Source organism: Lathamus discolor, chromosome 5, assembly GCF_037157495.1.
Source record: "Lathamus discolor isolate bLatDis1 chromosome 5, bLatDis1.hap1, whole genome shotgun sequence".
Taxonomy (NCBI): Eukaryota; Metazoa; Chordata; class Aves; order Psittaciformes; family Psittacidae; genus Lathamus; species Lathamus discolor.
In genome coordinates, this window is record NC_088888.1 from 20199254 (window position 1) to 20216844 (window position 17591).

The 17591-nt window shown below is 34.4% G+C and overlaps 1 protein-coding gene across 1 annotated transcript in view; it reads left to right on the forward strand.

The window, feature by feature from the left end:
* Positions 1–949: 949 nt before the first annotated feature.
* Positions 950–17591, forward strand: part of DNAH8 (dynein axonemal heavy chain 8) — a 139106-nt gene continuing 122464 nt past the window's right edge. The window contains 13 exon segments of the mRNA XM_065682578.1: positions 950–1072; positions 2446–2635; positions 3008–3171; positions 4079–4255; positions 4559–4672; positions 7018–7125; positions 8546–8647; positions 10208–10354; positions 11275–11472; positions 12084–12160; positions 12640–12739; positions 15918–16037; positions 17270–17405. Coding sequence (XP_065538650.1) covers positions 965–1072; positions 2446–2635; positions 3008–3171; positions 4079–4255; positions 4559–4672; positions 7018–7125; positions 8546–8647; positions 10208–10354; positions 11275–11472; positions 12084–12160; positions 12640–12739; positions 15918–16037; positions 17270–17405 — 1741 coding nt within the window. The 5' untranslated portion in view covers positions 950–964.

The following is a 17591-nucleotide window of genomic DNA, read 5'->3' on the forward strand; positions in this document are numbered from 1 at the left end:
GATTTAACAGTTGGAAGCCTTTAGTTCTTTTTTTGCCAAGAGAGGAAGTAAAGCATTAAAAATTTTCTATCAAGAAGGAGAAGCACCAGGAATAGGTAAATTTTTTATGACATTAGCACAGGCAGGTATAATTTTGTTTAATGTTTCCCAGAATAAGACCTGTTTTTCGCTTGTTCATAATTTTGCAGCCTTTTGCAATGAGGACTGACAATTCATGTTTTAAATGTTTGCTTCAAGTCAAATTGTTTAGAAACATTTAAGTCAATTTTAGCCGTTCTTGGAAGGAAAACTATGAAAAGACAAGGTCTTCTAGAATTTTTTTATTTATTGTATTTTTTCTTACAAGGGATATTCCCCCAGTTCATTAGAAAGCACTTTGATAAAACCTGTATGAATTTGCATTTATTATAAATAAATGTTTGAAATAAAAATTTGAATTTTTTTCATTTTCACATGATCAGTAGAGAATTAAAATGTAATGTCTAAACCCCCTAATGATTCTCAAAGCAATTAACTTGCTGTTCCCTTACCTATTTATATAAAATGATCAAATTGTATACAATGATCCCCAGAGGCCCTGAGGGTATTTTATATTCTCTTATTTTCTTGCTTAGGCATGACATCTTGTCTCATAGGGTACATGTGAATAAACTAAGTACCTCAGTCACCAGCAAGTTAACCCAGAATGATGGGCCTATGCAAATTCCCATTTCTTTGCAGTACAGTGTACCAGATTTGCTTTGTAAGATGTTACGTGTTTGGTGTAGATTTTTAAACGCGTGGTCAATTACAGCCATGAATTCTGCTGGTTTTGGTTCTCTTAGAAAATAAGAAAATGAATTATTTCTGTGTTGAATTTTATTTCACTATGCTGATTTAATAATTTTATAGTATCGTAGCAACATGTATTAAATGCTTTTCAGAATGTGGTCGGACAATTCCAGGAGTTGCAAAAGGAAGTAAAATGATGCGATTGTATGTGGATGATACACCGGACAAATTTGTAGGACAATGCTTTTTTTTTGTTCGTTTCAAGAATGACAACCCTATAAATGTAAAAACTATACACGAGGTATTCTTTCATACATTTAAAAAACCTAAATACTTTAAAAGTAGCTATTTTGTTTCATTATTTGTTTCATTACTCTCATATAACTAAAGTTTGTGGTATATGTGTTTTTTGAATATTAAGCTATTATCATGCTCTTTGCTTTTCTTTTTGGGTAGACAGTGAATAGCTTTATTACTTCAGCAAATACACTGGCTATCTTGTGAATTCAGTGTTTTACAGGACTCTTGCTAAAGAAGTCAGCATTTAGGTTAATTTCTCCTTGCTGTTTTTGAAGAGTTTAACGCTGCTAAATACATTTTAGATGTCATCAAAATCTTTAAGGTAGAAGAACTCACTGAGAAGACTTTATTGCAAATACCAGGAGAGGAAAAGTTTACTTGTACCTTTTTATTTTATGTGTCTTTGTGTGAAATGCATATTTATCGTGTGTAGATTATGTAGCATGGTTTTTTCTGCTCTACAAGACAAATTCTTAGATGAGCATGGGCTTTGTTCTCAGTTATAGCTACACATCATAATACTTGTGCTGAAGGGATTGTAAATTGATTACAATCAATCCTGTATATGTATCTTCTAATTAATATAATGTTAAATTCTTCAGACAGAAAAGCCATTATTAATTTATATACTTTATATTTTATATTAAAAATATTCCTTTTGGAAGCTAAAAAAAAGAGTAAAGCACTATTAGAAGTATGGGATAAGATCTGTCTTTATCAAGAGTCTCAATATTGGTCATAAATATTACTCTTCCATTAAATTCATTGCTGAAGTGATGAGAAATGTATGTTTAGGAAGTTTGTTATATGAAGTATGTTAGAGATTTGCTGACTTGAAGGACAGTTAAAATGTTGGAATATTAAATATAGTCAGAACTTGTAAAGTTTAGTTTTGGAGAGTAGACAATAATTTTATCTGATCCATAGCAATATACCTTCAGTTACATAATAGCTTCTAATATACTTTCAGATACGTACGTTCAGAGCATTTTTGCTACTTACATCTCATTACTCAGTTCCTAAAGGTAGATGGGGACATTTAGAATATTTTTAATTGTTGGGTACTATTTTAAAATTCCAAACTTCTGTGTGATAGGAAAATAACTAAAATTATGAAATAATACTGAAATTATGAAAATGTAACCTGACAGCATTTTGTAACTGTATTAAATTATTGTTGACTTGCATTTTTTTATTGAAAACAGAATCTAATGGTCATGTAGTAGGTATCAGTTATTTTGAAAAGATTTTGTCTCCTTAAGTTAGAGTTTTCATTGGCACGTTGGAGTGTCTTTATAAAAAAAATACACAGGTTTTATGACTCTTTCAATCCTAAATTACTGCATTACTAACAATCATTTGGTTACAATGCAGGATATATTCTTTGGTGTTTTGGATGCCACTGAAGGACTCCTACTTGGAGTTAAGAATATGATACAAAAGATTTTTCTCCCTGCCATCCTCAAAACAAGTAACTGGGGTGCTTTAAGTCAGAGCAAACAGGATACAAAAACCAAACAGAACTTCGTGGAAACAATTAAGAGATACAATTCATTTCTAGAGGGTAAGCATTGCATTTAGGAAGCATCCAAACTAGAGGAATTCTGATTAAGAAATTCCATTTAAAGACTGTAGCATGTAGGTATGGAACTTTTCACATTCTGTGAGGAAAAATTAAATGATCAATACTTGCATAATAAATACAGGGGTAGATTATTTACTGAAGAAAATAGTGATATATTGCATTTAGGAAGAAACACTGGATATATAGTAATTTTCTGCTTTATATGAGTCCAGTAAAATGGCTGTTATGTTGAAATAACAGTGACTGCAGAATACTCCCAAGTTTCAATTGCTTACACAGGTAGAAATTAATTTTAAAGTCCTAATTGGATTGCAATCACTTTTTTCTTTCTTTTTTTTTTTTTTTTTCCAGGGGCTATGATAAACATTGAAGGAACTGTTGAGTTGGAAATAATAGATTACATTAATTTTTCTAAACTCCAGTCCTTTGAGAAAGTAGCTGCAGCAGCTAATAATCCTGATGAGGTTCATCAGCTAGAGGAAGTACTTATGATATGGTATAGACAAATTGAGCAGGTAGGTTGTTATTTTAACACTTCAATCCAACATGAATAGGTATTTATATGAGACTTGCATGAAGTTAGATGAAGGCTTCAGCTGCATTATCACCTGAGTAAGACAAGTGCTTCACTTCTATGCATAAGTAGGTAGTCCATAAGCCCTACGAATTTACAGTCTAGCAAGAATAAGAGTTTCAGAACAGCTGATACACAAATAGTAAGAAGAAGAGAACAGAAGGATGCAGGAGTTATGACACTGGTGAGTACCACACTGTATACAGTACTGTACACTCTACACATATTACCTGTTAATTTTCTGCTGCCAGTCGTGGTATGTGATACTACTCTTAAGAAGATCTTTGACCAGGCCCAGTAGGGCATTTATCCTGTGTAAATCTTCCAGTGAGGTAAGGTCTCAGAAATTAGTGTCTGAGACTTCTGTGATAAAGCACGGAACCCTTTGTCAAAGCACACAGTCTTTGTAGACTGAGACATGCTCTACTTACAAAGGCAAACTATGTTTAGTGTTTTTAGCTCACGAGAATAAAAATGTAAAAGACATATAATGCATTTATCAACATACAAATGAGTATGTTTTTGACTTTGATATTTAATGGTTTTGTTAAAATAGTTAAAGTTTTTTACGTGTGAAGTTATATTTGGAGCATTTCAATCCATATAGTCTGATTAAAGAAAAATACGGGTGTATGCGGAGATCCACTCTTTTAATGACATCAGTTAAACATGCATATTAGTTTTCTTCTTCTCAGTTTAAGAATATGATTAAGTGCAATTCAGACTTTGGTTCCAGTTTGAAAAAAGTATCCTTTTTCATGTGTCTATAACTGCATATATATTCCTTTTTAGCATCCTCAGTGTTTCATTTCTTCTTTTTTTTTTTTTTTTTCCCAAATTGGTTGTAGGTTTTGATTGAGAGTAAGCAGATGAGGAGAGAAGCTGATGATTCAGGTCCACTGACTGAACTACAGCACTGGAAATCTATGTCTGCTAAATTAAATTCTATTATTGAGCAGATCAAAGGACCAAACTGCAAAGCTGTCATTAATGTGCTGAGTGTTGGACATTCTAAAATACTACAGGTAATTTTTTTAATGTTGTTTTTTGCTGTAGTGGACAAAGTTTGCAATATTTATTTTGTTTCACTGCATCCTAGAGAGGTTTCCTGAGAAGAATTGAGAGGAAAATTTAGGTATGATGCTGGTGTGCATAATATACTGAGAGAAAGAATTAGACATTCAGACAAAATTATCATAAATGAAAGTAACTTTTATTGCCTGGTTTGACAATGGCTTTTAAAAACTAATTTACCAAGATTTACTTCTGGCAAATCAGTGCAAGTTAAAGATAGTTTGAGGTTTTTTAAAGTACTGTTTTTCCCCTAGATGTGGCGAGAGTTAGAAGCCAGAATCACAGATGCAGCAAATGAAGCAAAAGATAATGTGAAATACTTAGGCATACTTGAAAAAGTTTGTCAGCCCCTTTATAACCATGACCTTGTAAGTATGTCTTTCATCATTTTTAAGCATAGTTTAGGTATTTACATAGAATGCCCAGAGCAAAAGAGATCTTGTTTGTATTCACTTGAATTTTTGTCATGTCACTTTCTATTTTTTCTGATTTTTTTCTAAACACCTGTCAAGCTAAATGTTAAAGCATTAGTTCACTGTGCATTACATAAAATATGATATTTTAAAATACATATTAAATATAAGCACACATGATTTCATAAGTCAGTCCTGCTGCCAACATTATTTTTAATATGAGCTAAAACAGGTACGTATTTCATAGTACAAGAGTCTCAAAATATGTCTTTCAATGAAAATTCCATATATGTCAATGAATGATCACCCAGCTGTAACCAAAGTACCAAAAAATCAGTTATGTAGAGGATGATGAACCTAATGAGGTCCCAAATGAGTAAAATAATATTTTGATATTAAAAACAGTATAAGTTGCTTCTATTTGCAGAACCAGCTAGTCAGAAATTTAATTGGCTGTCCATGTGTATTAACAGTTAATTAGTATAAGAGAGATAAATTTTTAATGATTGTTGCAGAATAGGGTGGAAGGAGGAAATACCCTAGGAAAATTCTCATGTTCTGCTTTAGTTTTTAGTACTCCATGTTTTGTCCTATATGCCTCCTGTCCTCTGTCAGGAAGTGTTAAGTTTCTTCTGAATTTCTGGCAGGTTAGGATCCTACTACAGAATTTTAACTGGGGGAAAGCAAAAAGACTGTGATACTGTATGACATAAGGCTGATACTGCATGGAATAGTAGAAGAGGGGAAAAGAAGGAGCAGTATTACTAAGCTGTTTGCCTTCAGCTTTTCAGAGTATCACTAGAGGGTGTGAGGTACCAGGCCATAGTGGTGAGCTGCTTTGTAGGTGTGAAGACAAAACTTTTGTTATCTTAAACATAGACAGACATTTGGAAATGCATTTAAAAGTTCATTATCTCACTAATACAGGATAATTAATTATAGTTCTTGATTTAACTGGGAAAAACGTTGATACATCTGTATTTCTGTTTCGTCTCCTAAAACACTGAGATCAAGATAATTTAGGTAGGATTTTCTGTGGTATTCAACTTGAAAATAATATATACAAGTTAAATATATTCTGTCTTAATAAAGAACTACATTTTGGATCGAGTTGAATTTAATATCTGATATTGAAAAATATTTTAAATATTAATGGTTTGGAAATGGATTAAATGCAGATTTAATATGGTATTTAGTATGTGCATTTAGTGAATGCAGTATCATACATAATCACATTTGTAGCTGAAGTGGGTTACTATATGAAAATTTTGACTGGATGTATAAGTTGGGGCTTTGAATCTCTGTATAGTCCACTATGCTGGAGTTTGGGTTGGGTTTATTTTTGGTGAAGGATTTAAAAAAAAAATCAGTAGATTCAGACTCTCCTGATTCCATTTTGGGAAGCGGGGTGATGGACACTGAGGGTTGTTTTTATGCCTTTCTTTCACACTCTTCTGCCAGATGCAAATGCCTGCTGTATCTAATGCAGTACTAGTGTGCTTTATGCAGCCAAAAGTTAATTCCAGAAGCTTGGCTTCTCTGAGGGGTGACTATCAAAATTACTTTTTCTTGATGTTGAGAATTGCAACTTGGATAAGTCCCTGGTAATGAATTATCATTTTTAACTCTATATTCATCTTCCAAAATATTTTGTAAGTGATGGAATTATGCAATACTTCTAATACTGTGGTTTGATTTTAATAACATGAACAATTATTTCATTAATTGTGTGAAAGATTTAGATGTTTCATATGTTGACTGAATTAGGTACCTTAGTGAAATTAACTTTGTGACAATTACTTCATGAGTTCTATGAAATGTTTGAATGAAACATTTTATGTTATGATTGCTCTCACAATGTGATAGCGTAGAGTATATTTAACAGTTGTTCTTGAAGTAAAATAAAAGTGTTAATCACAACCACTGTCATCTGCCAGAAGAATACTTCCTTTATAACAAAAAATGCATCTTGTACTTTTTGAATCAGTTTGATTTTGATCATCAAGATAGCACATTAAAATATTACTAGCAATGCCTTTTTATTTGATTTCTCACCAAATCATCAAGTTTTATTGTTCTTAATTAGTTGAAGTTTAAAAATATATTGAGTGTGATTAGCTGCTGGGTTTTGTGTTGTTTTATTTTTTTTTTAATATGAAACATTTTGGTAAGATGCCATGGTATTTTGAAGATTGGTTCATGTGATTTAGGGGAAAATGTAATTTAGAAGTTGTCAATAGAGTAGAAATATAGTTGCTAAGACTAGAAAATATTTTTTTTTTTTAAACCTCCACTTTAAGGTGTCAATGACACGTGGAATACCAAACTTAGTAAATGCTATACAAATGATTCACCGTGTTTCAAGATATTACAATACGTCTGAGAAAATGACATCATTGTTTATAAAGGTAAACATATTAGGTGTAATATTCATTATAAAAATATGATTTTTTCAGGAAACAAACTCATTTTGTTTAAATCAGCAGGACATTTGTTAAAAAATTGTAAGAAATAGTGGGTTTCTGCATGGGAAATGAAGTATATTGGTCAGGAGAAGATTGAACTTGGATCAGAGACTTGTCTTCTGGAAGGAACTTTGGTGTTATTCTTGATTCTGCAAATTTATTTTTTTTTTTTTTATCTTCTTGATTAATCTTTGGATCTGAATTAATCTGCTCAGTTGTTTCCTAAATCAGTGAATCCAAAAAGATTCTTTCATTATCTGCCTTGAAGACTTAATTGGGTCATCAGTCTGCCTAGGCTATTACTCCAAAAGGTGTGAAAGACAAAAAGTTCCTGTTTCCAGAAGCAAGTCATACTTGACTAGTTAATTGAATCTGAGATCATAAAATTGGCCATCTTAAACAGAAAATTAAGACCATCTAAGTATTTATACCAGTGTCTTTTGTGGAACCCAGGTATTCACTGCAGGAAAAGATTGTTTGTGTAATGGTTTTATAGCAAAGAAATTCTACATAACTAAAAGACTCTGGTAAACACAGAGGGGAAATTCATAGTAGACCCTCATTACACCACTTTTTTATGTGCTTTTGTGAGGCTATATTTATCTGTGGCTTTGGCTGGCTTGCATTCATCAGATCTTAGTTATGGATTATGCAGCAATGTTTATATTGCCTGTTACATAATTGTTTTTATCTTTGCATATTGAAGCATGCTATAGTCTATGTAGTAGTCTAAGGCATTGAGCATTTTACTACAGAGGCTAATAGCAAGCTGCTTACATGAAGCTGTAGAAAAGAAATAGCAAAGGAAAAGCTCTATTCTAATCCAATGGCTTGAGGTCCCCCTTACTCTTTGCTTCCATTGATCATGAGAGGTGATGCTGGAGGTCCTATCTGCAACTTCACCAGTTCTTGTATTACAGTGTGAGGCTGCCTTTGGTGCAGTAGGTTTCAGTAATTGTTCAGTTAGGAATTCTTAAGACCTGCTTACAATAATCTCGTGTCAGAAGAACTGGTTTGAATTGTTCACATTATTTAGCAGCCAAAATATATTGTATATAATACAATATACAAAATACCTGTAGCTATTCTCCAAAGTATGTTTTCTGTATCTGCATTCACTCTCATACTCCTCTCTTTCTCTCTCTGTCATTACAAACTTTGGATTTTTGTGGTTAAGTAGAATGTTCTCTCCTTAGGGTGTTTATCATGTATATTACATATATTAGCCACTCTTACTGCCATAATTGAAATTTATCCAAACTCTGATAGTACTAAGACAGGCATGTGGGAATTTTGTTAGATTTTGCAAATAGGCATATCTATTTAAACCTGAGACCTACTTGTTTTCATTTGTCTGTGTTAGGTTACAAATCAAATGGTAACATCTTGTAGAGCATATATTACAAATAGTGGCTTGACTCGTGTCTGGGATCAGGAGACATCAACAGTCATCGGAAAAATTAAGGTTTGTATTTTGGCATTTTATTATTTACCTCTCAAACCGATTGATTATCTATTGATAGAACAAGGAAGCCTGTATCAATATGTATCAAGTATTTCACATCTCTTTACTGTTTTATTTCACGATGCTTTGCGTGTTTTCCCATTTTTTAGCCCGTGGGCATTTGTTGAAATTAGAATGGCCTCATCTATACCAGGGTGGTCTGTCAGTGACCTTGAAATTGTCATCTTCACCATATACGTCACCAAGGAATTTTGTCATCCTACATAATCCACATTCTTTCCTCTTTATGGTATCTGATATAGTAACATCGTCCTCTACCATGGGGAACCTGGCATCTGAATAGAACCCCATTTGTTTAGTAGTAGCTCATTTCAAGTTTTCTTTGGTATACCATGAAAGCTCATTGCAAAGAGATTCTTCCTTGTCTTCAGCTGATGGTGACATATTAAGAACAAATTAAGCATATGCAATACACCATGTCAAAATATTTCTAGCTGTGGGGTTACTGATTGCCAATGCTGACCCAGTCTCTGCTTTTTCCTTTCTTAGACCTCAGCTACTGACTTCCTATCTTATCCAGAAAGGCATAGAATTTCAGTCCTTTAAAATTTATGTCCAGCGGTATGGAAGAAAATCTATTGAATGGATCTATCTTCTCTGACCTTGCAGGATGATATGATTCTGATAATTTGTCTATTGTATTGAGGTCATCTTGTTACACAACAAATAAGCCCTTATTATTCTATGAAAGAAATACAAACCCAGTTTCTAATCACAGTGATCAGTCTTTGTTCTGATACCTGTATATTGAAGATCTGAAAATTCCTTTCAATTAGGATCTTTTTTCATTTCCTGTAATTCATAAGCAATTGTTATATATAGCTATATATTCAGACAGTCTGATGACTGCCAGTATGTTGTGGTAGAATCTGCTTTCTGTTTTCCAAGAGCTGACAGAAGATTTTGTATCCCAATGATTATAGAGTTTACACTTCTTACCATTTATTATTTTTACATCTGATAAAGTCTTAGTAATTTAAGTAAGTAATCAACTGAAAAAAGATTATTTTTCAATCTCACTTTAACTCTTGTCAGCATACACAAAGTTGTATAACCAATTTCCTTGAAGTGCGCTGAGAATTCTAAGCAGACTACACTGTTATGCCAAATTCCATTCTTACCCAGGGGACAGTCTCTCTGACCATTCTTAATTAAGCTAATGGCTTTTGGTATTTAAATGTCTCCTTTAGAGCAATTTTCTGGCCTTTAAACCACTCTTTATTTTAAGAAGAACTAAAATTTTCCTGTTTATTTTTTTTTTTGTGATTTACTTCCTAGTGTTAAATCTTTCACTGTACTGTACTTTCTGTGTTGATAAGTTGCAAATATTTGTAACACATACTGAAAGAAAACCACTGTATGTAAGTTCTTATGCCCTGTTGACTGAAACTAGATTCAGTGATAATTAACCACTTTGGAAAGACAGTAGGTTTGAGTTCTGCAGTCTTTTACCCATAAACATAGCATAATGAATATGGTATTTATTCCCTCACTTTTTAGGACTGCATGTTTTTATTGAAAGAATATCAGAAATACTTTCATGAAACAAAGCAAGAGATTTTGGAAACTCTAGGAGAAAAATCATTTGAAGTATCAGAAATGTACATTTTTGGACAATCTGAAGCTTTTTGTAGGAGATTAGAAAAAGTGAGTATACTATGTGCTGTTAATATCAGCAAAGAAGGGCCTCTCCAATAGCAGTTTACAAGGTCAACATACATGCTCTTAATCATCCTGTGAAGGAGTATGTAACTCTTTATTGAGAGAAATTAGGCACTTCCACAGAGTCAGTCGTTCCAATACTGTAGGCAATTACGTCACAATGTCCTTCTAAAATTGTCAATTTCTTTGTGTTGTTGTGGAGAGAAAGAACCCATCTGACCTGGACTTAGATCACTATTTTAGGAGATTTAAAAATATGTGAAAAATAACACTCTTTACTCTTTTGAATGGTGTTCAAAGATATTAATAATTCTGTTATTGCCAAAGACAGTTCTTCAGATGATTCTGCTGCTTGGTGTGGTCATAACATTTAGCTTGCTAATCCAATGAAAGGATTTTAATCTAGTAATCGTAGAGTGGAATAGTAAGTGCTTCTTGGTGCACAATAAGGTCAGGCAGGGATAAGAGGGTAATGGGGTAGTCATCAGAGGGTAGGAATTTTGTGAGTTAACGATGGTTTTCTTTATCATGCAGTGTAAATACTAATCTGTATATGTGGGGTTTTTTTATTCTGTGAAATCTGTGTCATCAGTGTGCATATATCATGGTTTAACTTTTTTCATATTACCCTGTTGAAGCTAACAGTCAAATGTAAAATAGAAACTTTTCACTATAAAGAAAAATGAAGATGATTTTATTTTGTATTAGGTTGTAGTGAGAACTGATGTTGAAAACTGAATTAACCATGCTCTGTTGAATATACTTGACTTAGAAGCTCAGAAGCAACACATTTCTGAATGCAGTAATTAGAGAAGTGGCTCTTATATATTTTATTTTATTCAGGTTGCAGTTTATAAAGTAGCAAATAATTCATTCTGAATATGAATATAATGCTTATATTTCAGATTACAGAGATGATAACTATAGTACAAACTTTTAATTCACTGAGTCTGTGTACCATTGAAGGGATAGATATTATGGCAGTAGAATTCAAAAATATCTACCAAGGTGTTCAAAAGAAACAATATGACATTCTCGATCCACGAAAAACAGACTTTGATGTGGAGTTTGTGGACTTCCTCACTAAAGTTGAAGGTTTAGAGGCAAGTAATACTGCTATCTATAACTTATTTCAGGAAGAATGTCATCGCAACTTATTTAGTATCTTCCCATCTGTTAGTGAGACTTTGGACTTTGAATAGGTTACATTGATTTTCTTCCTAAGAGCTTAAATTTTGGGGTTTGGGTTTGGTTTGGTTTGATTTGTTGTTGTTTTTTTTTTTTTGTCTGGAGAGCAGCTTTTTCCATTCTTTCTCCTTCCAAAGTCAGATGTAAAATATACAGGCCTCACTGAAAATCATCATTCTGCAGCCAAAATGTAAAAAATTAGAGACCTGACAGAATGATTTATATGGAGGTCATTTATAAGCCTAGAGACACATGGTTAGATTTCGGGCATAACAAAGGTACAACTGTTCTCAATAAGTTGTTTGATTCTTTGCTAAAGTTATGTAGCATTTTAAGTGATTACTTGACTGACACTAGCTATTTATTGATTACATTAAGCATAGACCAGTAAAGGCTGCTGTTTTGTGCTTTAAGCAGTCACAGTTTCAAATGATACTATGCTAAGAAATTATCAAACATCAAAATACCAATCAAAAATCAAGCATCAATATAACCAGGAAAACTATACTAAATTTTATATTTTTAGATGCAGATAAATACCTTTATGCATACCTGTTTTGGGAGAATTTTGTCTTCACAACATGCACTTCAGTTACTTCAAAGGTATTGGCAATTATGTTTTAAAATGTTTTTAAATATTTTAAAGTAACCTCAAAGTATTGATTGGCACAATTTAAATAACGCAGCTAATTTTAGAACAAAGGGCCTAATAAAAGTATTTTTCATTATTGGTGTTCTGCACCATGTAATCATAATAAAAGATGTTTTTTTAACTTTCTGTATAGGAATCAATATATTCTCCTGTTTCTTAATTTCATTACAGTTTATTTTGTATATACAAGAGGATGCTAAATTAAAAACCTAAAAAACCCACATCCGGTAACTGCAATAAGAAAACCCACAAGAGCAGAACTTTTCAATTTGCTTAAGTTTGCTCAAAGCAAGGAAACCCTAAACATTCCCAGATCCACAAGCATTTCCAAAATTTTTTTGGTTTTATGCAATGTTCATGTACCCCAAAACAAAACAAAGATATTATTTGTGATTTAGAAATATTATTTGGTTACTCATTTTTAATACAGGTTTCAAGAACTGAAATTGACATGTCTTCAAGAAGAAACAGTACATACAGTTGGTTGTATTCTTCAACATTATGTAGCAGAACTTGAATCTGCTGAAAAGGTATTTAACTTCTTTGCAATAAATTTTTAACATTATGCCTATTTCTCTAGCTGACTGTCAATGCTCAATTTATACCGCTATTTTCCTGTTATTAGAAAGCAGACATGAGTGTAGGCAAATACAATATACATGCATTTGCAGGCGAACATGTCATCACAATTTCACTTCGAAACCCCAAATCCTTTCTGTTATTCCTCCATCAATTAAAGAAACAGAAGAGTGGTTATTATGTAATGCTGTGACAAAATAGATATAAAATGTAGATAAATTCATATATGTTAATTATAAAGCAATTTTCCATGATTTATGCAGTGTTCTGTGACTGTAGCATAAATGAGAATTAACTTTTGATGACTGTTCATGTCACTTGACTTTAAACCTTTAAAGGGTAATTCTTTTACCCTGACTTTATCTCTGGAATAAACATCTGCGTCAGAACTAGACATCCATACTCCCTTTCTACTCAAAAAAGAAACAAGTATTCTAGAGTCAAGTAATCTGATCTATTTGACATGTTAATTTGAAGATTTAAATCCCTTGAAATGGCCATTTTTCTTCAATAAGAATAAAGGGAATCTGGAAAACCAGACTGATGCAAATATTTTATTTAGAGATGTTTACATTTGTCAGATGAATGATGTGTTTACACAAGGAACCAAACATCTGTAAACTGCACTTACTAGAAAGTGATTCTTCCAGTGACTTAAAACTGTAGCCTAGCGTAACTACTCTGAACCAGTCTTTTCCCTGTCTAGTGTATGTGACACTTCCCAAACCTCTACTTACTTGCTTAATTTGATGAATGTATTTCCAGCAGCACTGTCTGCTTAAGAAATCAATAACCCCACTGCTGGCTGCTTTTTCCCAGCCAGGAAAATAGATATGTTTTCTGAGGGGTTTTCCTCTAGGTCAGTTCTTCTCTTAAGTTCACCATGAAGCTACTTATATTTCTTCTGAGCAGAGACTGGAGGGGGATATAGAGGACATGCTAGTAAGCAAAGAGTTGTGCCTGCTTAAGCAGTGCTGCTCTTTGTGTTATCACAGCATGAATTTGCATTCCTAAATTTGAGTGGATGCAAATACTTCTTTTTCTTCTGTTGAAGAATGTCACCAATATACTGGGTAGTTGTAACAATTTGTTAGATATTATTGGATTGCTTTTTATCTTTGCCAAGAAAGTTATTTCTTATGAAAAATTGCTCCTGATGCAATACTGGGTGTAAAGTGCTTGAATAATTTGTCAATGCAAATTTTGTATGTGATAATCTTAGGCCAGATTTTTCTTGACTATAATGCAGCCATTTGGCACATTAAAAGGCAAGACAATTTGGCAGAAGATAAACCCCCTTGCATTCCAGCCAGTCCTCAGATGTTAGAGGGGGTGGATGCAGCTAGGCTTAGATTCTGAGTGATGCCCAATTTACTGCTATCAGTCCAGTCATGTTTGATATATTGAACAATCACGATTCCGGATGCACTAATAGCACGCTGCACCTTCAGTCTAATTGTGCTCATGAACTAACACAGCCACACTGAAGGATTTGGTTGCATTCAATGAGAAAACTATTATGTTTAGCCACTTAAACAGTGTAGTTTATTAAAGCAACAGATACAGGTTCTTATGGACTGCTGGTGATAAATACACTGTCTACAAAAGCACGTGCAAATAATAAGTTATACAAACGAGCAATAACGTTATGAATAACACAGCCTGGCTTTAAAATATAAAAGTGAAAAGTAACTCTGTATAGAGATTCCTGATTTTCCCAGGGAAGCACTTAATATAGTGCAAGTCTTACCCAAAGGCACCCCTACTGGGAAGGAAGAAAGGTCCAGCCCGTCAACCGATCCCAGGAGTAAAGGGTAATCTGCTGATGGAATTTTCCTGGACTCATCCACAATGATGTCTTCCCCCAGTAATTCCCTTTTGTTGGGCCATTTTAAACTATTTTTCACCTTCAAGGTGCTGCTTCAGTGACTCTAGTCATACATGACTTTGTTATTATTGGTGTAAAATTCTCTTGCTTTGCTTTTAAAAGAATATACCACAAAGAATTCAAAGATCATGCTCAAAGAGGGGTGATCTCACTTTGGAGGCAGGTGGCATTAGAGATAGAGGTGTGTTTTTTGTATTAAAATGTGTTAAAATGCATTATAATGAAGAAAAGGTTGCACAAAGGACAGTACTTTGTCAAAAGATGACAGACTGTTGGCTCAGGGTAGCAATTACGCAGCTCATCAGTTTCTAGTACCACCAGGTTCCCCTCTCTGCTGGTGTTAGGACAGAGCGTGGCCACAGAATCTTCACTCTGCTCCATCCTCTGTCAGTGTTGCCACGGGAACCACTGTGGAGTGCACATTCCTAGCACACGAGGTGTAGGTGCATCTTCCCCTGAAAGTCCATTTTTCCTTTATGTGTGAACAATGCCACATTTTAAATATATGTTTAATTTCTAATTGTTCCACACCATTTAGTGAGTAGGGCCTCTTTTTTTCCTCAGTGTGGGCACAGATAAAAACATGGGATGTGTACTCAGGAGTATCTATGTGTATATTGATGAGAAGTTAGTAAAAAAGAGCATATCATAGAATAGTAGATAATCCTGAGTTTGAAGGAACCCACAAGAATCATTGAGTCCATCTCCTGGAATGTTAGCTATTAGTCAAATGTACGTGTTTGAAGAACAATGCTGACATTTCTATTCAGGTAAAACTTCTCAGTTAACAATATAGCTTAGGCCATTCCTGAGGGCAGTTGCCAAGGAAAGGAGGAAAAGCCACAGTGCTTCCTTAAACAGCCTGATTTCACAGCCCATGGCTCCAAAGCTACACAGATGCACCTTTATGGCTTGGCTTTGAATGCTGGCTGCTCAGCTTCTAGGTTTGCAGTGGCTTTTGGTGTACTCAGGGCTCTGTCGTAAGCCCAGCCAAGAAATGGTATAGGATAATGAAGACAGGAGACATACCAACAGTGGTATCAATGTGTTTATCTCAGAAGCTTAGCAAAAGGGGGAAACAATACATTTTTCTCACAATGATCTGTTGTGTGACTCTATACAGATTTGATCTGTTTGGGAAGAGGAAGAAACTCTGGTATCAGAGGAAAGAAGTTTAACATTTCAACAGATTTGTTTGTTTACTTTTTTACTCCATATGTTTAATGATGATCTTACCGTAGTGTTACCAAATTGAGAAAAATGACCCTCCTCTTGGTCGAAACATGCCACCTGTTGCAGGAAGGATACTGTGGGTGAGACAGCTTTTCAGAAGGATAAATGAACCAATCACTTATTTCCATGTAAGTTGATGTGGGGAAGAATTAGGGGTTTCATATAACAGTGAACTGTCTTACTTCGGTAGAGTGAGCATGATGTTTGTGGCATGATGACAGTTCTCATATGCTAGTCAACCTGTTTATTTGTATGTGAATATCTAGTTAAAAAAACGTGCTCTGCAGAAACAGCTGTTGTAGATCCAGGATATAGTGTTAGAATAGAATAAATTATTTCAGTTGGAAGGGACCTACAATGACAATCTAGTCCAACTGCTTGAGCAGTTCTGGGCTGACCAAAAGTTAAAGCATGTTACTAAGGGCATTGTCCAAATGCCTCTTAAACACTGACAAGCTTCGGGCATTGACCACCTCTTGAGGAAGCCTGTTCCGGTGTTTGATCATCATCTTAGTAAAGTTATGCTTCCTAATGTCAAACGCTTTGCATAACTACAGGTAGATGATGTCAACTGCTTTGCCCCTGTCCATCAGTTCCGTAGCCCCATCATAGAAGGCCACCAAATTGGTCAGGCAGGATTTCCCCTTAGTGAAGCCATGCTGGCTGTCACCAAGCACCTTGTTGTTTCTCATGTGCCTTAGAATGTCTTCCAGGAGAATCTGCTCCAAGATTTTGCCAGGCACAGAGGTGAGACTGACTGGTCTGTAGTTCCCTGGGTCATCCATTTTCCCCTTCTTGAAAATGGGGGTTATATTTCCCTTTTTCCAGTTGTCGGGAACTTCACCTGACTGCCATGATGTTTCATATATGATGGCCAGTGGCTTAGCAACTTCATTTGCCAGCTCCTTCAGGACCCGCGGATGGATTTCATCAGGTCCCATGGACTTGTGCACATTTTGGTTCTTAAGATGGTCTCGAACCAGATCCTCTCCTACAGTGTGCCTAAGGTCTTCATTCTCCCAGTCCTTGCTTCTGCCTTCCAAGACTTGGGTGGTGTGTTCTGAGCATTTGCCAGTGAAGACCGAGGCAAAAAAGTCGTTAAGAATCTCAGCCTTCTCCAAATCCAGGGTAGCCAGTTCTCCTGTTAGGTTCCAGAGGGGGCCCACATTAACCCTTGTCCATCTTCTGTTTGCAACATACCTATAGAAGCCCTTCCTATTATCTTTTGCATCCCTTGTCAGACTCAATTCTAACTGAGCCTTAGCTTTCCTGACTAAGTATAGTCAATAGTTAAATTGAAAAAGCCCCAAATAATTTTCTTCTGACATGATTTTAATTTGAATATACTGTATTTTCATAGAAAAATTCAAATATCTTGGCAAGTCCAGAAGGTAAAGCAGTTGTTCAGTTATACAACAAAATTGCCTATCTGTTGGTGGAATTTGAGGTAGTCTATCATGATGCATGGAAGAAGGAAGTATCACAATTACAGTATCGTAAGTAATTAAATATGTACAAGGCTTTTTTTTTTAACTGTTATTAAATGCTACCTTTACACAAATCAGATAATTTTTTAAGCCGCATTTACCTTTACAATGCGCAAATTAATCATGATCCAATAAGCAGGCCTAATGATACTAATTTCTGTCCCTTCCTGACCTTGAACATTGGTTTTGATACAG